Source organism: Durio zibethinus, chromosome 6, assembly GCF_047325235.1.
Source record: "Durio zibethinus cultivar Kanyao isolate XHJ-2024 chromosome 6, ASM4732523v1, whole genome shotgun sequence".
Taxonomy (NCBI): Eukaryota; Viridiplantae; Streptophyta; class Magnoliopsida; order Malvales; family Malvaceae; genus Durio; species Durio zibethinus.
Genome location: NC_143167.1, coordinates 15,029,543 through 15,057,377, shown reverse-complemented (window position 1 = coordinate 15,057,377; position 27,835 = coordinate 15,029,543). Strand labels below are relative to the sequence as shown.

At 32.1% G+C, this 27,835-nt stretch overlaps 1 protein-coding gene and 1 non-coding gene across 3 annotated transcripts; both read right to left on the bottom strand.

Annotated features, from left to right (window-relative positions):
* Positions 1-12,718: 12,718 nt before the first annotated feature.
* On the bottom strand, positions 12,719-15,237 carry ZKT (protein containing PDZ domain, a K-box domain, and a TPR region). Of its 2 annotated transcripts, XM_022875148.2 has the most exons (8): positions 14,751-15,237; positions 14,347-14,453; positions 14,030-14,124; positions 13,814-13,890; positions 13,495-13,615; positions 13,199-13,258; positions 13,055-13,122; positions 12,719-12,959 (listed from the first exon to the last, which is right to left on the bottom strand). In XM_022875148.2, the coding sequence occupies exons 1-8, from the start codon at positions 15,125-15,127 to the stop codon at positions 12,935-12,937; spliced, it is 930 nt and encodes a 309-aa protein (XP_022730883.1). In that variant the 5' UTR covers positions 15,128-15,237; the 3' UTR covers positions 12,719-12,934. The 2 variants fall into 2 exon arrangements, with proteins under 2 accessions (XP_022730883.1, XP_022730882.1); XM_022875147.2 differs by having other exon boundaries at positions 12,719-13,122; positions 14,751-15,235.
* Positions 15,238-18,461: 3,224 nt separating this feature from the next.
* Positions 18,462-18,567, bottom strand: LOC149518456 (small nucleolar RNA R71). The gene has a single exon (XR_016343406.1). It is a non-coding gene; the product is annotated as a small nucleolar RNA R71 (small nucleolar RNA).
* Positions 18,568-27,835: the final 9,268 nt, after the last annotated feature.

Sequence of the window (27,835 nt, the reverse complement as noted above, 5' to 3'; positions counted from 1 at the left end):
AGGTTTCATGAAAGAAAATTTTAACAAGCTTAAATGGGGTAGCAAGGGATAATTTTATTCTTTTTGTAAATGATAGAAGAAAGATGACCATGTCTCATTTTAAATATGAATACTCTTAATGAAGAACATTCATTGACTAAAAAATAAAGATTGTATTATGCATCAACTTTATCTTTCAGTGAGCCAAATTTATCTTTTTTTATTTAGCAATCTTAATGAATCAACTATCTTAATTTATTAATCATATCATCACGAATGATATTGTCAAAATCGAATCTTGAATTATTGTCATGACTATCTGAACATTCATTATTTGGAATCAAATAATGGATATGGGGAAAAATGTGATAAAGTAAAAGTATATAATGATGATTTATACAAAAAAAGAGGTATCATAAAAATGTATCATATCTGCCACTTTTATTAAAATGATAATAAATAAGATAAAATTCAAGTACATAAAAGAAATCATTATTTCAAAAAAAATCTTAAGATGATAAGTAGTTTCAATTAGCCTTCCCAAAATTATACCCCTAGACGATCAAGTAAAGGGCCTTTGTGGACATTCAACTCCCCTAATTTGTTAAAGCTCATTGAGCCTACTCAAATCAAACTTTGCACCTTATGCTTGAAAGTAGGGCAGATTTCTATGGAGTGACCCACATTCCAATTATGGTAATCACATATGGCATTAACATTGTAACATTTGGGATAAGGTATTTTCGATGGTTCCAAAAGGATTGGGGATACCAAGTCATTTTTAACCAATTCTGAAAATAGCTTCACATAGGTTATAAGGATAGGATCAATGTGAGCTCTCTCTTAGTTGCCTTTGGTTCTTCCTAAAGCACTCACTTGACTATTAGGCCTCAAAACTAGTGTAATAATTGGATTAGACTACTTGAAAGGTTGATTAGCAAAGGCTTGGGTAGATATTGCTTATGGTTGGGTAATAAGGTTGGTAAGGAACTGGTGCAATATTATTGATTGTAAGGTAATAAGCAAGATGAACAAAATATGGATATGGAGCATAACCTTTGAATTGTTACCCTTCAAAACTCACCACTTGGGCTTCAGCTTCTTTCTTTATAGACATCCCACCTTTCTTGGCACAGCTGGCCTCTCATTCCTCAAGCTTGTAACTCTTGATGGCATTTTCAATAATCTCTCCTAAGATCACCATATCAACAAAGTTCTTTGTTGCATTCCTTATCACCTTCTCATAATAAGATGCTTTAAGGGTGCTTATGAATAAAACTGTTGTTTTTTTCTTAGTCAAAAGGGTTGAATTTGAGTAGCCATATCCCTTCATCATTGGTCATATTATTTGAATGACTCTATTGCCTTTTTCTCCATGCTCTATAAAAAAAGGCGATCAAGAGCCATGTCTATAATATGATATTATTGATTGATGAAGAAATGAGTCAAATCCTTATATGATCAAATATGAGTCTTGTACAATTAAACTTACCACCTGGTAGCAGAACTAGTTAAACTATCTTGGAATACATGCATGAATAGTTTCTCATACTAGCGTAGACTACCATCTTTCGACAATACATGGTGACATAAGTTATCGGATACTTAGTACCATTACACTTTTCAAACTTTGAAACTTTGAATTTCAAAGGAATCATAACATCTTGGACTAAACAAAGGTTGGCAGCATCCATAGAGCCATAAAAATCTATCCCTTCAATAGACTTCAACCTTTCTTTAAGCATGTTCATCTTATAATCAACTTTTGAGTCTTCCAAAACCTCAACAATTTTCAATTTCTCTTTTGAGATGTCCAAATTAGGAACTTGGACAAGTTCAACTGCCTTTTTAGCAAGGGCAAGATTATTGTAGCTTTGGACATTCCATTTGTTGGGTGTAGGTGGCATTTTTGAGTAAGTATAGCTGTAAAAAATGCAAACTATTATGATGAAAAACTTAGAGTGGATTAGACCTAATATGGACCATAACCCAGAGGATATAGAAGATCACCAATGTCATGTGAAACATCTTCTTCTATCACTTTTCCTTTATTCAACTTGCCCAATCCTCAAGGATTTTACTTAGCTCTCCTTTAATCTCTCCTTAGGCCTTTTTTAATTTCTCAACACAGTTTGTATTATCTTCTTCTATTCTTCTAGCTTAAGCTTGAGTTTTGTACTTGTTGTGAGTTAGTCGAACTATTTTTGAACCTTAATTATTCACAATTAGGGTGCAGATTTAGAGTAATGTTTATATAACCATTAGATTATGCATAAATTGAATGCAGAAATGCACAAATACAACATGGAGGATTTAATGATGTAAATGCATGCATACACAATAAAAGAAAAGGGCTAGTAAAAAAAATGATATGTACAAAGAATAATATATACAAAAAACTACATAAAGGGTTAGTATACAAATGTAAAAAAAAAAAGTTACAAAAATAAATGTCCCATCATATGTTTTATTTAGGATTTTCTAACACAAGGGAATGCATGACTTTAACCTAGGTTCAAACCCTTAGGGTTTACATGCTAGGTTTAAAGGTTTGACAATCTATGGGTTGTCAAATTGTTTCTTATATCATATCCATTATAAACTAACAAGGCATTCCAATCATCACCCATTATAGGCTACAAATGGAAAGGGTTCAATTTAAGTAAAAGTTTTTCGCTAGCCCATGTAGGGACATGAAATCTCATGAAGGCACAAATACTTTACTCTCTCTTATGGGACAAAACCTAAGTGTAGAGCTCATGTTATGCATATGCAAATGAATGATAGATATATAAAATGAATACATAAACAAATAAATGAAATACAATTAAGAAAAAAATCTTAAATTTATTAGGTTAGTCTTGGATAACAAGAAATCATTTACTGAATTGACACTCGATGTCCCCAGTGAAGTCACCAAATTATCATAACTTATAAATCCATGGACCTACCATTAAACATGGATTAAATGAGTCGCCACCATTCTTTTTTTTGTTTAGGTGTGATTGGCCACTTGACAGAATCTGTCTCTTTTAAAGAGGAGTCTCAAGATTGACTTAGGTATCTTTAAATATTAGATTCTAGTCCATGAAATCAGATTTTAGGTTCAAAAATGCAGTTACATGTGAGGAAGGTTATAGCACCCTCACAGCGCCCATCCAAAGGATGGTACCAATTTCATTTCAAATTATCCAAGCTTTAAAATATTCTTGTAATTTTACCAAATTATTTAATTATTGGAAGCTAATCCTAAATTTACTCCAATAGTTTGGTAGCAATTTAAGAAAATTTCTTCACCTCAAGAGTATTCATGAAGACTAGTGTTCCACTCTGAAAAGGCTCTATCATCGGGTTCATTAATATATTTTTATTCAAGAAAATAATTAGTAAAATCTTTCAATAGTTTGGTAAGATTTACTTTGATGTAGATCTCCCAATAGTTTGGTGAGATTTCTTTGTAAATTTAGTTTTAGAAAATGTATTAAATCTTTCAATAGTTTGGTAAATTTTAATTTAAGATTTAAATCTTCCAATAGTTTGGTAGGATTGAAAAACATTTTTGCTTTTTTTTAACTTTTTTTTTTAAATTATAATGCAAAAATTATCATGCAGACAAATATAATGTATAAAATATTATGTAATTAATATAAAATATCATGCAAATATATTAAACTTATGCCAAAATAAGAATTGAAAATAAATTAATAAAAATATCATGCAAAAATAAATATATATTTTTATATCATTAACACAATGAAAATAATAAATAAAAAAATAGAAAAAAATCACAAACAAAAAATAAATGAAAAAAGAAAAAGACAAACCTATGATACAGGTCTAGTCGAAGCGCAAGTCTTGACGCGAGTTCACACAATTAGCCAGATCCTGATTATTCCAAAACAACATCATTTTGATGTGGGTATGAAAACCAAAGTTTTGTTTTTTCCTTTAAACCTACATTTCCTTCTTTCTCTCTTTCTAAAAACATTTCCTTTGACCTCTCTCTAAGTCTCTCTATTGAAAATTTCAAAGTTTCCTAAACCCAAGCCAAAAACCCAATGTCTAGTGCCGAAAAATTCAAACGACCGTCGAAAACTTCAAATGTTTCGAGAAAAAATGATAAACAAGAACACCACCTAGAAACCACCGTTTTGGCCACAGTGACTTCGTTGGAATCTTCAAGCTCCATTGAAAAGTTCTTAAAAACCTAAAAAAACCCAATAATTCCTAAAATTTCAAATTAAACCCAGACATTCATACAAAAAATACTCAAAATCTTCCCAAAATAAAAAAAAATCTAAAAAACAAATCTGAAAAACCAAAATCCAAGGAGAAAATCCCAAACCTAACCCAAAAGATTCCAAATCCCAGAATTTCCCAACCCAAACTAAAAGTCAAAGCCTTAATTTCTAGAAAACTTTGATAAGTTCTAGTAATCGTAATTTCCAAATCCTAGAAATTTTAGAATAAAAAAAAAAACCTAAATCCTACCTAGAAAACTCCCTAAAGATTCTTAGAAATAGAAAAACCTCAAAAAAAAAAAAAACTCCTCTCTTTTTCTAGGAATCACTAAAAACCCCCAACTCACCGTTTGTGGTTTTTGTTGTTTATAGGGCAAAGAATAACATTAGCACCTTCATTAAATATTATTACCTTTAGTAAAAGCTCCTTCGTTTAAAGTTCCCTCACTAAGAATCTATAATAAATGCTTTATTGAATGTTACTTCACTTGAAAGAAGAAGTGAAAATAACGTAAAATATGATAGGGTTCTTAGGTTAATTCCACTATTGGAATGTTTCTGAAAGTTTGCCTTGGTTGATTATATATGGAAATAGTGATAGCACTTAATTATATAGTGTTTCTAAATGTTAAAAATAGAGCTAAATTTTAAATTTTGGATGATTTTTTATGCTTTTCATGTTGTTTTCATGATTTTAGAGTTTCCAACTCAGCCTTCATTTTCATGTAATGAGCAATTTTGGCCTAATCTTAGAAGCTTATAGCTAAACCACCTAGATCCACTTTCATAGACTTTCACTTGCACAAGACTCTCCCATGATGCATTCAGCCACCTTTATACCAAGAAAGATTGTATACAAATCTAAACTCAGATGCACTCTATCATGTTTAGCCAAAGAAAAGTTTGATCCAAGCATGACTCATTTGCTTAGCCATGAAAAAATTCTGTTTGATTAAGGACTCTATATTTAGCTATATCATTTTTAAAGGGGAATGAATTACACATGTGATATGTAAAGAGTTTCAAGCTACTATGGACCTTAGCATGATTAGCCAAAGGAGTTTTATCTCAAAAAGAACTTTATCCATTCGGCTATGCAAAAGAGAAGCTTAATTTGCAAAATCTTGGATTCTCTAAGCATTATCTTATTCGACCAAGACTTCATCCAAGAAAGCCTTCATGTAATTTTCACCACAACAAAAGCTAAATACATTTGGCCAAGAAGAATTAGAAGTCCATCACAAATTTATTTGCATAACCTTGAAGGTTTTTGCTTGGAGTAGGATTTTATCCTTTTGAATTTTAAGAATTGGATAAAAAGTAAATTATTTCTTCTTGAATTTCATTTTACTCAAACCTAAGGAGGGGATCTGATCAATATTTATTAAGACATGATGAATTGCCTAGATTGCATTTTCAAAGTACCATTCGGCCAAGCACACCCAAAAAAGAGAAGTCCCATTTGGTCATGCATCTTTAGAAGATAAAGATCAAGCTTATCACCTAAAGTTTGAATTTGAAAACAATTCTTGTAAATCCTACCCTTTGGTCAAGCCCTCTACTATAAATAGCGAGCCTATTTACCCTATTCTATCATCCCATTCCTCACTTTTTTTTTCTTAGTTTTAGTTTTTTTTATTTCTTTAGTTGAGTTATTGGCTTGGGTAACAGATTTGCCAATAACAAAGCTCTTGTTCTTTAAATTAATTTTTAATCAAAGAAGTATTTTTTTAGAGATCTCTTTTGCATTTTATATCTTGTTTTCTTTTCTTAATTTTGGCAAAGCATTCTTTTCTTTTGCATGTTCAATTCAAGCATTCTTTATTTCTTTACAAGATTTAGCTACCACTTTTTTTTTATGCTTTTCATGCAGTCTTTATTTCAAATATCTACAAGTAATTTGACAATCACTCTTTCTTTTTTTTCAATTCAAATCTTGTTCTTTTAGATTTTTTTTTGTGGCTACATTCTTCTACTCACCAAGTGATAATTGGTTAAGTGAAATCTAAGCCTACACATTACTTTTAATGTTTACTTTCCTTTATTTTGCAAACAACCCCCAAATTTTTAATTGCTTAGATATAAGATCTTAGGATTTCATTATTGGTACTTGAAGAGCAACCCAACATTTCAATCTATAAGAATACTATATGGTAGTTCGCATTGTGTCTATAGGTACATTCTTATGTGATGATTGTATAAATAATCCTCTGCTTTAAGATTACTTATGATCTTATATGATGATTGATATACCTTAACTTTTCCTATGGTTATAATCATGAATGCTCTAGTCGATATAGTTGGGTACAATATGAAACATATGAAGATGCATGAAATAATCAAGATGGAATTCATCACTTTATGTGATCAAGAGATTATCTCAATTAGTCTTGATTGAATTAACTCTAGAAATTTTTAACCAAAGTGAAATAAGAGTTTAAAATTATTCTAGAGCTTTTTTCACTTAATGCTAGTGACAAGACTTAACATGGTTGAACAAGATTTAGTAGACATTAAACCATACTCAATGCTTAAGCTAAGATGTTTAGTGATGAAAGGATATTAATTATACATAAAGACCATGCACAGATAGGTTGTCAAGCCACATTGACTTTTTTTAGCAATTGCGGGTCATGATATTGTGGCTAGCATTAATCATGATCTATAAATATGAAAAAGGCTAATTACAAAATTAGTGATAAAGTCAAAAAGTATGATTCATCTAAGTTTGAACAAAAGGATTACAATGTTGACCCTAATGGGTCACACATAATAAGACAATTATTAAAGATTAAAATTGTTACAAATTAAGTTGGACTTAATTTGGATTAGGTTAGACCCAAAAGGTAGAGAAATAAACAAGAGACACAATATCTACTTGTTATAGTAATCGACAGGCATAAAGGATAATTAGCAATTAAGTTGCTTGTACATAACCTTAAAGTAGCCAAACCCTCCTCTATATAAGGAATATTAGTTGCCCCTCTCTTAAAACATTCTAAGAAGAATAGAGTACACACTTCATTTTATGTGTTGAGAACAAACTTGAGACAAAAGAAAATAGAAGGTTTTACAATATTCACCATCTAGAGTATCCATTTTATTCCTCCTATCCTTGAATAAAGTTCTTTTATAGTTGTTCGTATCGATCACCATTAGAGGTTGCACGTTTGGACAACTATTGGCTTGCTAAAACCAATTCGGTGAACTCTCACTTAGTGCAAAGTGAAATTGACATAAGTGGTAATATACTCCTAGCTAAAACTAATTGTTGTGCTTATATGATCTTCTTGATTGAACTTGGCTTTATGGAGTTGAAAATTTTTAAAATTTCTATTACTCTATATATTGATACACAATTCCCTTAATGGCACATCTACATTTTTCTTTTATTTTTAACACCATGAAGTCTGAGAAGACAAGTTTTCCTACTTAGACTAACAGATCTTCCACCATTCCTTCTAGGCGTCTGAAGGACCAATCAATTAGTTGAATTGTCACTATTGTTAGTTTCAGCTTTCCTACATCGATCATTCTAAAAATGGATAAAGGCATGACATTAATACTAATGTCAATGTCATATAAAGCTTTATAAAAAATATTGACTACCAATGGTACAAAGTATAGTGAAACTCCCTGGGTCCTTGAGCTTTAGCGGCAACCCTTGTTGTAGGATGGTGTTGCATTATCTTGCCACTACTTGTTTCAAAACCTTTTAATTGCCTTTTCTTAGAAAGGATTTCTTTCATAAATTTGGCATACTTTGGTATATTTTTTATGGCTTTAGAAAAAAGAATGTGGGTTGAAGGTTCTTGAAGATTTTTGCAAATTTTCAATTTGTTTATCTTCCCTTTGATGCTAAAATTTTTATGAAAACATGATAGGTGGACAAAATGGTTGTGATTTTGTCAATCCTTAAGTGTGAGCTTTGTTTGCTATAAACTTCTCATCTTCTTTGACATGCCTTTCTTTTTCATTATCTAATATGACTTCCTCCAATAGTTCTTTGAAGGTCACTTTAAGGGTGCTTGATGTAAATTTTTCTTGCAAGATTTTTCCATTTCTAAAGGTTAGGGTAGTTGACTCTTCATAGGGTGTACTTTCAATAGGGTGGTTAAAGAGGACTTTGGTTAGTTGGCCTATTTGAATTTCTAGGTTCTTAATGGATGTGGCCTGGTATTAGAGATGTGGTGGTTTGGTTTTAGAGAATTTGATAGAACATCTTCTCTAAGTTGAGTTTCTTTTCTTTAGGTGGATGTTAGAGTTGTTGTTGTTGGCAAAAATTTGAAGGTTGGGTAGTGTTCTGGTGGTTGTTCTAGAAAAAGTTTGAGTAGTTCTTCTAGCCAAGGTTATAGCTATCGCTATAGAGATTGTGTGGTTGTTTGGTTTAGGTAGCATACTAAATGGTTTTGATCTTACATTGGCACATATTGGTTAAGTGTGGTTTTTCAAAAATTTCACAAGTCAAGTAAAGGCTTTGGATGGCTTAGACAAGAGATATTGGTGATTGGGTTCCTAGTTCTTTTAACTTTGGGGTTAAGGCAGCTATTAGGAAGTAATAGAAGTAAAAGTGTTAGGTTCATATACCATAAATACCTTCTTACGGAGTATCTTTTCAGCACCCCATTGCTAATTTTTGGCCTCCATTTTCTCGATCAAATTGTAAGCTTCTTTAATGGATTTGGCTCATCAAGGCACCTCGTGTATCTGAGTCAATTGTTGTTCTTGTGGGTGGCATCAGACTCTTGTAGAAAATTTACACTTTGAGCCATTTTGGTAGCCCATGATATGAACACTTCCTTAGTAGCTCCTTGTATATCTCCAATGAATTATGAAGTGTTTCTCTTTCAAACAATTGAAATACGGTTGTCCTATTCCTCATTATTGTTGTCTTGGTAGGTGGAAAGAATTTGGTTAGGACTTTTGCACCAAATTGTCCCATGTTGTGATTGAGCTACATGGAAGTGAAGATAGCCAACTTTTCGCTTTATGCCTAAGAGAAAAAGAAAAAGCCTTAGTCTTATTGCATCAAAGAAACTCCATTGTATTTAAAAATATCACAAACTTCAAGAAAAAAATATGGAGATTGGGATCATCATTGGGCAAACCACCAAATTGCATAAATGTTTGGACCATTTGGATGATTAATAGCTGTAGATACCTAATTTTGTCCGAACAAAATTTCAACCACTTTTAAAACACAAAAAATTCAACCCAGCTCAAATCCAATAGTTTTTCAAATTTTGACAAGTTTTTAAAATTAAAAATTAGACCAATTTCACCCAAATACTCCAAAGTTAACTTTGGTAAAAAATGGTCAAACTTGGCCAACAAAAGAAAAATTAGTCAAACAAAGTCAAAATTGCACAAAATTTGATCAAAATGGATAAAACCTAGGTCAATCCTCAAAGTTCAAAATCAAAAATGGAATCTGTGTTGATTAAATTGAAATTTGAGATTTTTAAAACACTACAAAACTTTTTATATTTCGAAAAGTGTAAAATTACCAAAATACCTTTAGGGGTATTTTGGTAATGGTAATTTGGCTTTCTCGTAGTTGAATTTTCATGAGAATTTTCAAACCATAATTGAATTTTTTTAATAATTTTTGACTCATTGAAAATCTAGATCATACCTTGGGAGGTGTGAAATAAGCAAAACGCCTTTTTGGGGTATAATTGCCATTTCATCTTCTCGAGGTTCGAATTTCGCAAAAAGCTCTAAATCATGATTTTAAGTATTTGATGATTTTTAAAATTTTGAAAACCTTGATTGTACCTTGGAAGGTGTGAAATTACAAAAATGCCTCTTATGGGTAATTTTGTAATTTAACCTTTTTGAGGTCAATTTTTAGCAAAACTTTCTATATCATAGTTCTATAATATTTGATGAATTTTAGTGCATTTAGAATCACAGCAAGTGTGAAATTATCAAAATACCATTTTGGATGTATTTTTATAATTTGACATTCCTGAGGTCAAATTTTCACAAAAATTTTTAGATCTTAATTTCATAATATTTCATGATCATTGGTGCTTTGAAATCCTAAAAATGCACATGGTAACATTGATTTCTAAGAAAATGGCTAAAAATTGAAAACTTTATACTAAGGGCAAAATGATCTTTTCATTGGTTTAAGGGCTTTAAAAATCACACATTTGCAGTGAACAATAGGGATCATTATATCTCATAAGAAATCTTGATCCAATGGCTAAAGATTGCTCTTGGATTAGAAATAAGGGAGGAATTTTGGCCCTTGGATGAGAATTGATCCTAAGGTCTATATTTAATATAAGTTTTTTTTTGCTTCTTCTTCATTCAAGGGAAAACTCTTTTTGCAGAAAAAAGAACTACTGAAGAAATGTGAAGGATAAAGGAGCTCGTGGAAAAGATAATTGGGAGAAAAAAATTTGTGAAAAAAAAAAGGAGAAAAATTCTTTATGCTTGGTTTTGAAGTTATACTTTCATAACACCAATTTTCCAATGTTCATGCATTTTCCATCACATTTCATAACATTTCCATGCTAGTTTAATCCATTTTCTTTGTTTTTCTTAAAGCTTTTTAGTTCTTTTTTTTTACTTGGAACTTAAAACAACTTTATCCAATTAACTAATAGTTGGATTGAAGCCAAAATTCAACTGAGAAAAAAACACAAATCAACCATAGAAAACAAGTTGGACGTTCGGCCATGGTGTGTTCTTGTTTGGTCAAACCTTGTCTTGGCCTTCTTCATCTCTTTGTTGCTTCAAATGTTGGCTTATGGTGCTTAAATGATGATTATATGTTTGATTAGCATGTTTTGTGGTTGATTGAATATATATGTTATTGTTTGGCTACCATTTTTGTTCATATAAATTCCTTGTCATTTTTGGATCATTACAAGTTTATTGAAGTTGTTTTAATGCCATAAATCTCTTCATGAAGTAAGTTCCAAGTGATCATTGCTTTGTATAGATGAAATGACACAAAAATGGAAGTAAGAAAATATCATGAAGGTTCGACTATGGTTTGCATGTGTTTGGCCGAACCTTGTTCCATGCTTTTATGATTTTTGGTTTTTTGATCCATGCTTTATGCTATGTTTTATGATGTTTGGCAATTTTCTAACATGTTTAAATAAAAATTTTTATTGAAAAAATGTTGTTTGATGGTTGTTTTTTGTGGATTTTTGAAGTTTTTTGGTTACGATGAATGATGAATAATGGTGGAACATTCAAACCAAAATTTAAAGTTTTTCCATATTTGATCCATTTTTGTCTTGAAACTTAATGCATTATATGTTTGTGATATTAAGTTTGAAAATACTTTAGTTTATAATTATGTTTTTAGGTCATGTGTTTGGCACATACATTCATTAATGAAATTTTTGTAATTTGCATTCATTTCATGTCCATTCTCATAAAACCCAAAAAATAAAAAATGAAACCCCAAACTTGAGACCCGAAACCTAAAATCCTAAACCCTAAACTTTAATTTGGTTTTCAAAGTAAAAGAAAGAAATGTTTTAAATTAAGATAACACCTTAACAGGTGCTAAAAAAATGTTTTAAAAAAATATAATCATTGAAATCTTGCCTAACTATAGAAGAATTCAAGATAATTATTATTTATGAGAGGTGTTATCTTGGTCTTACGGGACAATTTGCAATGATCATATTTACTTTATGAACACTATTTTTTTGGAAACTTAAACAACTCTTATCATATTGGGGAATTGCCTGACCGCTTGAATCAATATTGCCTGCCTGCACAATGTAAGAGCCTGCCACTCCACCCTTTGCATACGTTGCCATAACAGATCCTTCGATATTTAAAATTCCCTCATTTTGGCCCTCCCAATCATAATAGGCAATCCGAAATGTTGATCTTTCTCTGGAGTCTTATTAACTCCCTATTGCATCATCACACTCTCCCTCAGACCAGTAGGAATATTAGAACTGAACTAGACAACCGAACACATACTTAAGAAACCGGACATACCAGCACTGCTTTATAATTTTGTGCGAGATGATGACCACAATTTTATGTCTTTTTTATTGTAATTTCATTGCTTCACTTTAACATTTTCAACCAAACATACTAGACCTAGTTAAAATCAAATCCCACCTCCAACATGTAACCGCGCGGACCCAAAACTCATTCTCCATCGAACCAAGAACGTGACCCTGTTTACGATTTTTTTGTTCATTTTTCCATAAAATTGTGTCGTATCATTGCTCCTATTTTAAGCAAAAAAAAAAAAAAAATGCTGTAATGTTCTTTGCTTACTAATTAAGAAAGTGAATATGTAAATCTGGTTACCAATTCCTATAGCGTAGTGCGGATGTCCTTCTAATAACATACATTAACCTGCTCCCTCGATCTAGAAGGGGGAAAAAATGAACGAGGACCTTAATCCATTGCCTGTTTGAAAGGCAAATGAACTTTCAATGTAATTGGAAAGGCAGAAAAAACTTGAAATGTTTTGGCTAGATAATAAGAGATCTTGAGATTAGACATGAACACATTTTGGAATAACTATAAGGACACCAAAATTATGTATGAAAGCCCTATCTAACCAATATTTAGTTTTCAGCTTTGTTCGGATTAAGATGGACAAAACTCAAATAAGAGACTACATAATGCTGTGAGCAAAATTATACAAGGGTAACTTCTTTTCCATGGATGGTTGGGGAGATTCTTAACTTCTTTGATGCTAGTAGGCAACGTTGAACTCAAATCATATAACTCCTGAAGTTCCTGAGGTGAATTCACGGCTTTATTTCTTGTTGAACATGCCAAATAAGGATTTAATGGCATTAATGGCACTCTCATTGATAAATGATTCATCAAACCTTTTAAGCAAAGGCTCAAACTCCTCTGAAGTTTTTAAATTGGCTAGGTCAGGATCTGTCCGGATTCTCTGTTAACAGTAGCAACAAGTTCGTCAATAAACTTGATTAACAAATCAAAGTGCATGCAGTGCAATTGATTATTACCTTAAAGTCTTCAAATCCTGCCTGCAAGGCATTTTCAAGTGCTGACAGCCCAGCTTGAATCTGTAAACAGTTTCAATGCGGAAAATGATTGCATGGATTTAATCAAGAAGCCTGATTATGCATACTTCAACACCAACTCAGAAACTTATTCCATGTTAACCAACAAACTCAAAGTGGTAGTCCAGTAAAGAAGCCTGGATAGTGGATATTTTTGTTTGTTTGTTATGCCAAAACCCATACTTCCCAAATCAATATAATATAAATAAAAGATGCAAGGATATTCTTTTATCAACTACCTGATTAAGCTTTGAATAAGAACATGCCACATTGTAACTCACTACTGATGCTTCATCAGGCTCTGGCTTTGATCCCAATACAGACTCAAATTTCTCCAGTGCTTGCTCATATTTGCCGCTCCTTCCCAATAAAAGAAAAGGAAGTAGATATCAGATGGATAGAGCTTTTCAGAACCATAGCTCAGAAACTAATACTAAACCTATTTAGGTGCTCAAACATAATTGGATATGCATGAGAATTTGATGTTCTTGGAAGAGGACTGAATCATAAATATAGACATGAGCAAAGGACAAGTTTTGAAATTACATCAGACATTACCTGTATAGTTGCAACCCTTCACGAAGATCCATTGCTCTGCGTTCTTTTTGTTCCTTTTTCCTTAAATAGTTTTGCATCTGAGATTCGAGCAATACATTGCAGACACTATATTGGTGTTATAATATAGAAAGGGTATAACTAGAAGTGAAGGTTACGAAATTATCTAGCATGCAATTTCAGATGGGAACCGATTGCCAAGTTTGCCAGAGAAATTACTTGGATTTCCCTCACTCTGTTACTAATTACTCCAGAGTTCCTCTCAGCTCTAATAATCTCCTTCTCTGTCAATTCACCTCCATCATCAACTTTCCCTGGAAAACGCCAATATTTTTCTCATCACCACGCAGCATTCACAAGGGCATTGCAAGTTTTGATTGCCAACAAAATTTAATTCTGAGCAAAGGCTAATGTGTATTTATAATCATATTCAAGAATAGGTTGCTAATCATTTGTCTCAAAAAGTAATTGTTCTCTCTTTTTTATTTTAAATAAAGAGAAAAAGGAGAAGAAGCAAGATCAGGGTGATAACATACCATATCTCTTCTGCATTTTCATAAGCAGTGGACCAATTCTCTGGCGGATGGTGTACATTGTCCTCCCATATTCAGCGGCAGGCCATATTTCTGTCCCAAACACTGCACTGCATTCCCATCAAGAGTTCATAGGTCACCATCTAGTTCTAATTTGGTGTGGCAGTTGGGAAATTAACCAGACATCCAACACTCCACTAACAATATCTTATCCATGGAGAATGGAATCTGACAAAATGATTGAAGTTGCCCACAAGGACTTAAAATTGAACAAATGAAATAAAATGATGGGAATGAATATGAATCTGTGATGCCGTCTTTCGTTAGTTGACAAAAAGATGAGGAAACTAAAGAAAAACAATTTAAAACAAACAAGTATATCATATGCAAATACAAATATACGAAACCTGGTGGCAAGTACTTTGTCTCCAACAGTGAAAACCCCAGCCTTATCAGCTGCTCCACCAGGCAGAATAGCATCAACGTAAGTTCCACCATCTCTGCCTTTTCTGAATTTCAGCCCATAAGGCTGCTCAATCTCTACCTCATACTCCTCGTACTGCTCTTCAAGTCTTTCCATCTCCTGATTTGTTGTTTGGGACTCAGCTTCCGTTGCTTTGACGACCAAAACTGACGGCTTTTGCTTCTTGCAACTGCAGAAAGACGCTGAAAAAGTGCTCGAAAATGAGCACTTCTTGCTGAATACAACATGCTTGGTTAAGAACAGAGGTTGTAATGGCGACGAAGAGCAGATAGATGGATAAGTGCCGGGGGCCAAAGTCATGGTTGATTCAGTTGATTGAGTTCGTCCCTATGTTTTGTGGTAAGAAAATGTTTTCAAGTTGTAAGCGATGAAACTCCAAAGCTTTGACAAATGTGATTGGCCAGAAAACTGTTGCTCAGGAAACGGCTGTGGATGACAGGGGACTCCTCTTCAATATTCAGTTGGACCAAATCAAAACACGTGTCCCTCCATTTTTCCATTGGGAAACGCCATGCTGGCAGATCCTCTCTCAACACTGGCCTCTGATCTTTCTCTCGGCCTTATTTTAATAAATGAGGTGCTTTTTTTTTTTTTTGCGATAAAAAATTTCATTAATAAATTAAATTATTATTATTATTTTTTAAAAATATTATATTAAATTAAAATATAAAAAATATTTTTTAAAATTTAAATTTTAAAAATCAAAATTTATAAATTTTATAATTTTATTAAATCTAATACTTAAAATTGAATTTTTATCCAACAATTAGTATGAAATTGATTACATTAAAATTTTAATATTTTATCATTTTTTAGTACAATTTTTAGTGAATAATTGTTTCTTTCTTCATAAATTTGGCAAAATTATTCTTAATTGCCTAAATATTCAATATGTAGGTAAAAATATGAGAAAAAGAGAAAAAATGTAATATTTTGATTCAATTTAAATGCATTTTGGTGCAAAAAATGTCATTAGGCTGGAACTAATGTGCATTTGCTCAAATGCCATACTTAGGAGATTTTTCTTACATTTATCTTTTTTACTTCCTTTGCTTAATTGAGCTTTATTGAAATTTTAATTAAAACTTTATTCTTCATATTTTTCTTGTGAAAATATCCATTTTAGCTCATTAATGCTTGTCATATTTCAAGTAAAATTACATGAGTTAAATTTGTGTCACTTACATAGGTATGGTTTTTAAGCTATAATTGGAGCTGAAATCCAAAGCTTTATAAAGTTAATTTGGCAATTAAATAGCTCTTATTTGATTGGAATTTGAAGAAGAAAGGGAGTTACGATTGGCACCTAAAATTGGAAAAAAGAAGCAATCACAACCATTAGATGCAAATATGATGAACAAGTGAAGATGGCACCATTTCTAGGATTCAAAAGGAAGGCCAATGGGTAGTTGTTTACTTGGCAATTTGGAGGCTTCTCATTGGTTATAATTCTGACTTTTTGAAGCTTACAAGATCAAAGGAAGAAAGTTTGAAGTGAAGTGAATTAAAGCAAACTAGGAAGCTTATGAAGCAAGATTGGATGATGTGAAAATATCTAGCCATGCGGCATCTAAGGTGGCATTTTTTTATGATTTGATTGGTTGGAACACATCATCCTTGGCCTATAAATAAGATGGATGGTTGGCCAATTGGAAGAGTTTTTACAATTTTTTATATTTTTTCATTTCTTGCATTTTTACTTTCATGTTAATTTTCTCTCTAGTAGTTTCCTTCTTATTATTTTAGGGGGTTGTTTGGCAAAAAATTTCTTTTCTTGCCTTTATTTTACATGCACTTTAAGATTCAATCAATAAAAGTGCAATTCCTTCAAGTTTCCTTGTTCAATTTCATGTATTTTCATTGATTGTTCAAATTTGTTTGGGTAGCTGTGGTTTTCACTTCATATCTCTTTCAAATCTTGCAAGTTTTAATCCAATTTTTTTTTTATAAACTCTCAATTCATATCTCTTTAAATCTAAAAAATTTCATTTTCAAATTCATTCCACAAAATTCTACAAAAATATGAATATTTTTGGTTGGAGATACGATAATAGAGTAGGAGATCAAGTGATGACAACACTTGAAGATTCACGTCTCCTTGTTAGGCGATCAATCCAATCTTTTCTCACTCTTATCTTATTAATTTATATGTTTACTTGCTTAGATTCAATTATTTTCTTTTTGTTCCATATTTTTCAAAAATTTTTAGATGATTTTCTCTTGAATACTTTGTTTATCTCTTTATTGCATTCTGTTCTTGTTGAAGTTCATTGAGCTTGATTTTGCATTGTTTCTTTTGATTTTTTTGTTGAATCTTGTAGTAAACTTGTAGCTCAGTTTCATTTCATTTGCTTTGTAGGTTTGTGGATCTAAGTTTTTCTCTTAATTTAGTTAATTTCCATATTTGAATATCTATTTCACTTTGCACTTTTCTTATTGTTCTTGTGATTTTGCTTCTTAAATTGCTATTAAATTGCGTTTTGATTCATGTGTACTTACTATTTTCTTAATTTAGAACTCGTTTGGATCAATTTTAGGAGGTTTCTAGATCATATTTCCCTTAGAAGTTAAAAGGTAGTTAATTTTGGTTCTTAATTATTAGTTGCTATTTGGTTATCACTTGAGCTTTCTAATTTTAGTTTCTTAGTTTAGATTTACTTTTAACATGTTAGATTTAATTCATAGCACTTTAGTTGATGCTTTGTTAAGTTTTGTTAGTATGCTTGCTTTGTATGTTATAGATATGCTTTCAATGATTAGTGTTTCTTGCCTTTGGTTTTTTATACTTGTTGATACTAGTCTCATATTGTCTACTCTCTTTGATTGAATTAACTTTAGGTTGAGTGTGAATATAATAGGTACTTAATCTAGGATTTCTAACTAATCCCTATGGGACGATATCTTTACTCAGGTCACTTTTATTACTTGAACGATTTGTGAGCTTGCAAAAATCATCAATCAAGTTCTTAGTATCGTTACCAGGGATTAAAAGTCAAGAGTCTTAGGTTAATATCATGCTTTGGCATGCTCATCTATAGACTAATTCACCCTTAGTGTACATATGATAGGCTAGTTACTAACTTGCCTTGATCTTGTTTCTTTAGGGTGTGCAAAACTAACTTTTTTATTGTCGCATTTCATTAGTTGTACAAACTTTGATCTCTCATTTAGAAGTTGTTTATTTAGTCTACTTGTCCTTATGGCTGATGTATGCACTCAACTGGAGTCATGAGTTGATCCTTCTAAATCCAAAGATAAAAAGCACTCTTAAGAGACTTAGAAGGGAGAGACAAGGGATCCTATCATAATGGCCAAACAAATTAGCATTAGGAGGCCAACCATTCAAGCCAATAACTTTGAGATTAACTTGCAATCATCCAGATGATTCAAAATTCAATGCAATTTAGTGGTCAAACAAGTGAGGACCCTAATGCTCATCTATAGGATTTTTTGGAGATGTGATATTTTCAAACATAATGGTGTTACTGAGGATGCCATTAATCTTATGTTATTTTCTTTTTCCCTTACAGATAAATCGAGAGTTGGTTAACCTCTATGCCACCAGATTCCATTACTACTTGGGATGATTTAATTAAAGTTTATGGCTAAGTTTTTTCCTCCAACCTCGATGGCTAAGTTTAGAAATAATATTTCCATTTTTGCCAACATGACTCAGAGACCTTGTATGAGACATTGGAAAGATACAAGGAGCTCTTGAGGAAGTGTCCACACCATGGACTACTAAGATGGTTAGAAATCTAGATTTTCTATAGTAGGTTGATACTTGCCACTAGGACTATACTAAATGTTGTTGCAAGTGGTACCCTTATGAGTAAGACTTTTGATATTGCTTAGTATTTGATTGAGCACATGGCTATTAATAACTGTCAAGGTCTAATGGGAGACAAAATCTTAGGAAAGCCTTAGGAGTGTACGAACTTAGTGAGTTTAATGTTTTAAGTGCTAAGTTATATTTCCTAGCCAAATGTATTAAGTTTTTAAATATTAAGGCTACATCTTTTGAGTCTAGTCATAGTGAGCTGAGGTCTACCCATAGTTCAGTTACATGTTGTGAGGTTTGTGGGGTAGGTCATACAAGTGATTCATGTCCTAGTTAGACCAAGAGTGTCCAGTGCTTAGGTCAAAACACTAGGTAGCTGAATTTGTGGGGTAGGTCATACAAGTGATTCATGTCCTAGTCAAACCGAGAGTGTCCGGTACTTAGGTTAAAACACTAGATAGCTGAATAAACCCTATGTTTCCACATATAACCTTGGATAGAAGAATAACCTAGCTTTCTCATGGAATCAACAATAAAGTCAAAATGCTATTCTTGTTCAATCCACTCATGCTACTCAATAGCTTTATTTTGCCAAACCATAAACCCTCATAGTTTTCACCTTATTTCATATCAGCAGCATCACCCACATCTATACACTTCTTAATACCAACCTTTTCCATCTTTTGAGAAGAAATCTTTAATTAAGAATCTTTTGAGTTCCTTGATTAACACCTAGACTGCTTTCATGTAAACCTAGAATACCATGTTTTATAACCAGACTACATCCATTAAAAGCTTAAAGACATAGAGAGTACAGTTAACTACTCTATTTAGTATTGACCCAATAGCACTTTACCTAGTAACACTAAAATTAACCTTAAAAAAGAAAGCAAAGAACAATGCAAAGTAATCAACCTTAGAAATGGTAAGCAATTAGCTAGTGAGCTTGTCCAAAATGAACTTATTGATGTAGTAAAGGAGTTTAAGGATACGAAAGAGGAAGTCATAGTTTAAAAGGAAGAAAAAGTTAAGAAGGCTGATAAGATGGTTGTACCTACCCAAACACCTACCCATATTTCAGTACCTAGTAAAAAGGTTTCCCTTAGAGATTCTAGAAGCAAAAAGAGAAGAAACAATTCTCCAAGTTTTTAGATGTGTTTAGGAAGCTTCACATTAACATCCTTTTTTACAAATGCATTAAAGTAGATGCCTACTTATGCCAAGTTTATAAATGGCATTATCTCCAAAAAAAAAGAGATTAGAGGATTATAAGATAGTGGCACTCACCAGTGAGTGTAGTTCACTAATTCAGAAAATACTACCTACAAAGTTTAAAGACCCTGAGAGTTTTACCATTCCTTGCACCATTGGTAGTATGCCATTTGATATTGGTAGTATATCCTTTGATAGGGCTTTGTGTCATTTAAGTGCTAGTATCAATTTGATGCTTCATTAATTTTCAAGAAGCTAGGCATAGGAGAAGCGAAACCCACTTTTGTGACTTTATAGTTGGCTCATCGTTCGCTGAAATATCTGAGAGGGATAGTAAAAGATATACTAGTTAGAATAAATAAATTCATTTTTTCTACTGATTTTGTAGTCTTGGATATAGAAGTAGATCATGAGATCCTGAACATTTTAAGGAAACCTTTTGAAGCTACTGGTAGAGCTATCATAGATGTGCAAAAAAGGAAGTTGACTATGAAAGTTCAAGATCAAGAGGTCAAATTTAATGTTTTTAAGGCTTTGAAATATATTGACAATTCTAATGAGTGTTTTAGGATAGAGGTGCTTAGTAGTTTAGTGAATGATGTTTTCCAAATTGAGCACCTAATTTCTTACCTTAAGGAACACCACCCATAATCGATAATATAGCAAACATGGATTTAAATGATGGTGGTAAAGATATAGTTATGGTCTTTACAATTTGATTTACACCTACCTATAGTCATCCTTTATATGTATTGGAGTCTGTCTTTAAAATGTTGAAAGTCTCTACTATAGATCTAGCAATTTTAGAGCTTAAACAATTACCCTCACATCTTAGGTATGCCTACCTAGGAAAGGATGATATTATGCCTATGATCATTTTAGCTTCATTGATTAATGATCAAGAGGTTGAGATGTTGTTTATGCTTAGAGAGTATAAGTTAGCTTTAGGATGGTCCATAGCTAATATTAGAGAAATACTTTTTTTTTCTGCACACATAAGATTTTGATGGAGTATGGATATAGACCAACCATAGAGCTTCAGCGTCATCTAAATCTAGCCATGAAATAAGTTGTTAAGAAAAAAAATCATCTAATGGCTTGACACTAGAATCATATATCCGATATTGGATAACTCATGAGTCGGTCCAATTTAGTATGTGCTAAAAAAAAAGGGATGCTTATACTATCAAATGAAAACAATAAGTTGATACCCATTAGGACTGTGACCGGTTAGAGAGTTTGTATGGACTACTGTAAGGTAAACAAGGCTATTAGGAAAAACCACTTTCCTTTACATTTTATTGATAAGATATTGGATAGGTTATTCAAACATGAGTTTTATTACTTTCTTGATGAATACTCCAAATATAACCAGATAGCTATAACACCTGATGATCAGGAGAAAATAACCTTTACATGTCCTTTTTAAACTTGTGCTTTTAGGAGAATGCCATTTAAACTATGTAATGCACTAGCTACATTCCAAAGATGTTTGAGGGCTATATTTTCTAACATGGTAGAAGAAATCTTAGACCTTATATTCCTTATGAGTTCATAAGAAGAGCAACCTTATGAGTGACTCCATACTTAGCTACCAAGGCATCAAAATCCTTATTACAAAATTATGAGTCCTCATCACTAATGATCACTCAATGGGTTTTAAATCTAGCAAATATGTTCTTTTGCAAAAAGCTAAGAACTACCATGGCATCATTAGTAGATAAAGTTATCACCTCTACCTATTTAGACACATAATCCAACAGCATCAAAACGTAATGGTTATGATAGGATAAGATAAATGGATGCATGAAATCTAAACCCTAAACATTAAAAATCTCAACCTCAAGAATAGGGTTTAAGGGCATTTCATTTCTCCTAGATAGGCCCCTAACTCTCTGACATCTATCACACTTTTGAACAAACAAGTTTGCATCTCAAAATAGAGTAGGCCAATAAAATCCTAATTGAAGCACTTTTGCATTTGTTCTTTGCCCACCAAAATGTCCACTATAATAAGAAGAATGACATTGTCTCAATATATCTTCAATTTCCTTCATATGGACACGTTGTTTCAAAATTTGATCCTTACATTGCTTAAACAAATAAGGCTCATCCCAAACATAATACTTGACATCATGCAAAAATTTCTTCTTTTGATGACATGATTGCTCAGGGGGTAAAACTGCTCCAACTATATAATTCACAAAATCGGCATACAAATGCAAATTATCATGCCTAAATGTCATCAACATCTCATTAGGAAAGTTTTCATTAATACTCAAATCACCGTCAATATCACCATTGTCTAACCTAGAAAGATTGTTAGCCACATGGTTCTCTGATCATCGTTTATCTCTAATTTCCAAATCAAATTCCTAAAGTAGGAGAATCCATCTAATTAACCTAGATTTTGCATCTTTTTAGTCTTGAGAAACTAAATAGTAGAATGATTAGTGTAAACTATGAATTTAGAATCGCATGCTCACATAATCAATACTAGATAAAAAATGCATTTCAATATTCAAAACATCACTCACAAATAAGTACCATATTCAAGAATTCTCTAAGCCTAAGCATTATCTCATATTTCACACACATTCAATCTTTTCCTAAAGTTATATTCATTATCGATCACTACCTATCATTAGTTTCATGAAGAACTAATCAAAACAAGCATAATAATAATTCAAGCTACCACATGTTAAGCTCAATTTCGAAGCAAAAATCATGGAAAATTCAAAAAGTTTTGCAAAGAATTTTAAAAAATTCCCCTAATATCCCTAAACTTAAACAACACATTATCCTCAATGTGTAAGCATCAAGCACTAAAGCACAAAAAGAAGAATAAGGAAACTCCATAGAGGCATGGTGATTGAATCTCTAATCAAAGCTTTGGCCAAAACTAGTGTATCCATTTCAAGCTCTTATTCACCTACAAAATAAAAGAAAATACCTAAAACAAGAACAAACACCAATATATACAAGAAAAGGTAAGCCTTTATTAGGGCATTTTGGGCGTTCATTTAGGCTTATGCAACGGGCCTCACTATGGGGCCCACACTAGGCCTCATACTAAAGCATTTAATAATGGATCATGTAATAGGCTTGAAAAGTGAAGTTGAGGCCCTATTACAAAAACAAGCTTGGATTAAAATAATAAAATATCTCTGACAAAATTAGATATCAATAAAGTGTTGACTTGACTTTGTCATTTTTTCCTAGTAACTTTTCACAACTTGTAATGAATTTCAATATGCATCAGATAGAAGTAACATTTCCACATTTGATGAATATGCTTTTCACAGCCAAAAAATCCATTAAGAATAAAAAACGTAAGGCTTTTCTAGTTTTTTCATCTAAGGCCATTAAAAAGTCAGCCAAGAAGAAAAAAAGTAAGAAGCTTGATAAGAAAAGAGATGTAAGTAAGGCTATCAAGCCTATTAGCAACATTAAGAAGGATAAGGCTGTATGTCACCATTAAGGTAAAAAAGGTCATTGGAAAGGGAATTACAAGGTCTACTTGACAAGCTTGAAGAATAAGAAGTCTAAAGAGACTTATACTTTAGGTATGTTTATGATTGAAGTCTAAAGAGACTTTTACTTTAGATATGTTTATGATTGAGATCAATCTATCTTTTTTTAACACATCTTTTTGGGTATTGGATACCGAATGTGGTTTTTACTTATATAATGATATATAGGGACTAAAGAAGAGTAAATACCTGAAGAAGGGAGAGGTGTCCTTGTGTGATGGAAATGCACAAGTGTTGTTACCTATGTCATGGGGATTTATTACTTACCTTCACTTTTTGGTTTAGTTTTAGAACAAAAGGATTGTTATCATTTTCTTGCCATAACTCGAAACATCATTTTAGTTTCTTATTTATGTATGAATGATGAATACTCATTTAATATTAAAGGCAATAATTGTTCCTTTTATTTAAATGATATGCTATATGGCATGTGAATGTATGATATTGGCTTATATGTTCTTAGATTAAACAAATTTAGTAATAAAATCACTAGAAAAATGCTAGGAATAATGCTAAAAAAATTCATGAAAAAAAGGTTCAAGAAAACTCCCTTAAAAGCAATCTACCTTAATGACACTAGTTTTAGGCCATTTTCATAGTTTGCACCAAAAATCCTCCAAAATGTATCTAAATTTATCAAAATTCCTTATTTTCTCCATTTTTACCTACACATAAGACAATTGTGATTTTAGGAGTATTTTTGCTAAGAAATGCTAAAGAACAAGCTAAAATAATAGTCAAATTGTACTAAAATTAAGCACTAAGAAGCTAAATTTTATAATGCAATCAATCCCCCAAACTTGAACTTTTGCTTGTCCTCAAGCAAAACAAGAATTAGCATGAATCACATTATACTTCCAATACTTCATTCAACATTATAACCATATGGATTGATTAGTAAATATAACTAAAGTAAAATCATAAACAAGTGTTATTAAACAATAATCTACCTAGGCTGAGAGCATTCCTAACTAAGGTTTCACAAGCAAACAACACTTTCCACATCTTCTTGCATGAAATCTAATAATGTTATGCAACTCATGTAACATTATAACAATGATCAATAAAGCATGCTCATATTCCATAAGTTTGCTTATTACATCTTTCTCCACTAATGTAGATAAACACATGACCAATGATCATTTAGGACTTTAATAAGCTTGTAATGAAAGGCTAAGGTCAAGGAATGATAAAAGTCATTAGGCTCAAGTGCCTTAACAATGCATTACATGTCAAGGATCATTCATCATTGAGCTCTCTAGGCAAGAAAGGTAAGCTTGGCTAAAGAATCATCCCCTAAACTTTCATTTTATCCATTTTTCTTTCTTTTCTTATTTTTTTTACTTTTCATGACTTTATTGTGTTTCTTTTTTTTTCATGATTTTTTTTCAATTTTTTTCATTTTAAAAATTTTTTTTTCAATTTCTCATTCTTTTTCCAAGCTCCACCCTTCATTCATAATAATGCATAGCTCACAAATGTACATGAATGTCCTAATCCATATAGGGCAACGGACTAAAAAGATAGGAAACATCAAAATTACGTTATGGGCTTGTAATGTGGTTTTAAAACAAAGAAAGAATAATAAGGCTCAAAAGGGGTGACTATTGAAATATTGTATCAAGGATGGCTTGAAAGTGTTAATCGATCCAAAGATAGCCTATATCATTTCCCTAATCAAGTGTCCTCTAAGATTTTGCTTGAGAGATGATCAAAATAATTCTAGAATCATGAAACACAACTCTCCAATGAAAAAAAAAATCTCATGCTCACATAATCAATACTAGATAAAAAAATACATTTCAATATTCAAAACATCACTCACAAATGAATACCATATTCAAGAATTCTCTAAGCCTAAGCATCTTCTTATATTTCACACACATTTAATCTTTTCCTAAAGCTATATTCATTATCAATTACTACCTATCATTGGCTTCATGAAGAACTAATCAAAGCAAGCATAATAATGATTCAAGCTACCACATGTTAAGCTCAATTTCAAAGCAAAAATCAAGGAAAATTCAAAAAATTTTATAAAGAATTTTCAAAAATTCCCCTAATATCCCTAAATTTAAACAACACATTGTTCTCAATGTGTAAGCATCAAGCACTAAAGTATAAAAGAGAAGAATAAGGAAACTCCCTTATCATCATGGAGGCATGGTGATTGAATCTCTCATCAAAGCTTTGGCCAAAACTAGTGTATCCATTTCAAGCTCTTATTTACCTACAAAATAAAAGAAAATACCTACAACAAGAACAAACATCAATATGTGTAAGAAAAAGTAAGCAAAATATATGAAAGCAAAAGATAAAATGTAAAGCATGGGTTGCCTCTCAAGATGCAATTTATTTAAAGTTGAAAGGTAGACTATTAGAGTAAGCTCAACCTTGTAGGTTCATAATAATCACTCCACACTTGATTCCCAAATCCAACCATTTTAAGACCTTTCTTTTTACCATATCATCAAAACTATGGTCTAATGGTAGATCATGTAAGAAAGCAGGAGTAACAGTAAACTTCTTAAGAAAACCCTTAACCTCACACCTAGAAGGACTAAGATAAGTGGGTTTTGGTTTTGGCATCCAGTCAACCAGTCTATAATTGACATAAATCATATTATATCATTATTACAACATATCCACACCATCCCTCCTAGAAGGACTATGATAGGTATGACTAAACTGAAACTGCTCAAAGACTGGTGAATCAACTAAAAATGAGATCCCATCAATAACAATTAGACCATCACCCTTAGGACAATGATAAGTATCATAAAAATGGAATGTCTCATATTTGATGAATCTAGATTTGAAGGTCTATCACTCTAAGGAGAGTGTCAGGATCAACTAAATGCTTGCCATTAAAAGGTGGTGCAAATCAAAAAGTAGAGAATATTAGTATATCCTCATCATCCTCACTCAAATCCATGTCTTCTACTTTTTCGACCACAGGGTCCTTAAAATATGAAACAAGGTGCTCCAAGTGTAAAACATCATAATCATATCACTAGATAGCTTTACTCTCAAGCACTCATTAAAATCGTTAGGGAATGGCAAAGCTTTAAAAACATAAAAAGCAACCTTCTGATCATGAACTTGCATAGTCAATTTTTCTTTTTACACATAAATCAAAGCCCTAACAATGGCTAAAAATGGGTCTCTTTAAAATAATCAGGATCTTACTATCCACCTCTATCTCTATAACCATAAAATCGACAAGTAAAATGAATTTCTCTAGCATAACCAAGACATCCTTTACAATCCCTCTAGGGTATTTTAGTGACCTATCAGTCAACTATAGAGTAACTGAGGTGGTTTTAGCTTTTTTTATGCCTAATCTTTGAAAAATGTACCAAGGCATCAAGTTATTGCTAGCACCTAGGTCATATAAGGCTTAATCAAAGGAAATACTACCTATAGTACATGGAATGGTAATACTACTAGGATATTTAAGCTTTGTAGGTACTCCTCTCTGAATTACCAATGTACACTCACTTATAAGTACAACTATCTCATAATCTTCTAATCTTTTTTTCCAAGAGATAACATCCTTCATAAACTTTGCATAGGTAGGCATCTACTCAAGTGCATCTATAATGGGTTATTACTATATAGCTTCTTAAACACTTCAAGAAATTTAGAGAAATGTTTCTCTTCCTCTTGCTTCTCAAATCTCTACGAGAAAGGAATGTAAGGTCTAAGTGGCTTAAGTCTAGAAAGAGTAGGCCTAGATGAACTTGGTATAGCACTAGAAGATGGTATCTATGGTAAATGGGCAAAAATAGGTACTACCCCTTCATCTTTCTTCTTGCCCTTTCCCCATCGTGAATTAGGTATTTATTAGGCTCATCACCATCAGACATTTCATTTGCCACATCTTAAGAACCTATTGAGTCCTAGCCACTAGCTAATTATCTCCCACTCCTAAATATGATTGCTTTGCAATGCTTCTTCCCTTCCCTCTTATGGTTGACCTCTGTGTTATTAGGTAAGGTGCCCTATCGTCAGGTACTAAAAAAGGTCGCTAACTAACCAATTTGGGTCTTTAAGTTCTTTATGGATGCTAAATAATTTTGAAACATGATGTTTTGATTCTAGAATATGGTGTTTTAAGTTTATATGAATGAGATCTAAGTTTTAATCATGATACCTAAGAGATCTTCAACTGAGGTTTCTTCTTAGGGGTTGGTATAGATGAAAATATATGTATGTAGTGCTGTGAAGGTTATTGCTAAAAAAGTGACTACTAAAAACCTGTTAGGTGAAGTGGTACAGTGTAACCTAGACCATATGTGGGAACATGAGGGTTGTTAGGTTGCCTAGAGGTATGTCTTAAATAATGGATACTCTCTCAATGAGTGCTTGGACATGACTCTTTTGGGTGTACTATCTTGCATACATCACACATAGCTAAGGAACTATGGCTATGAGTAAACCTAAAATAACTAGGACTCAGCTCTGAAGGTGTAACCTTAC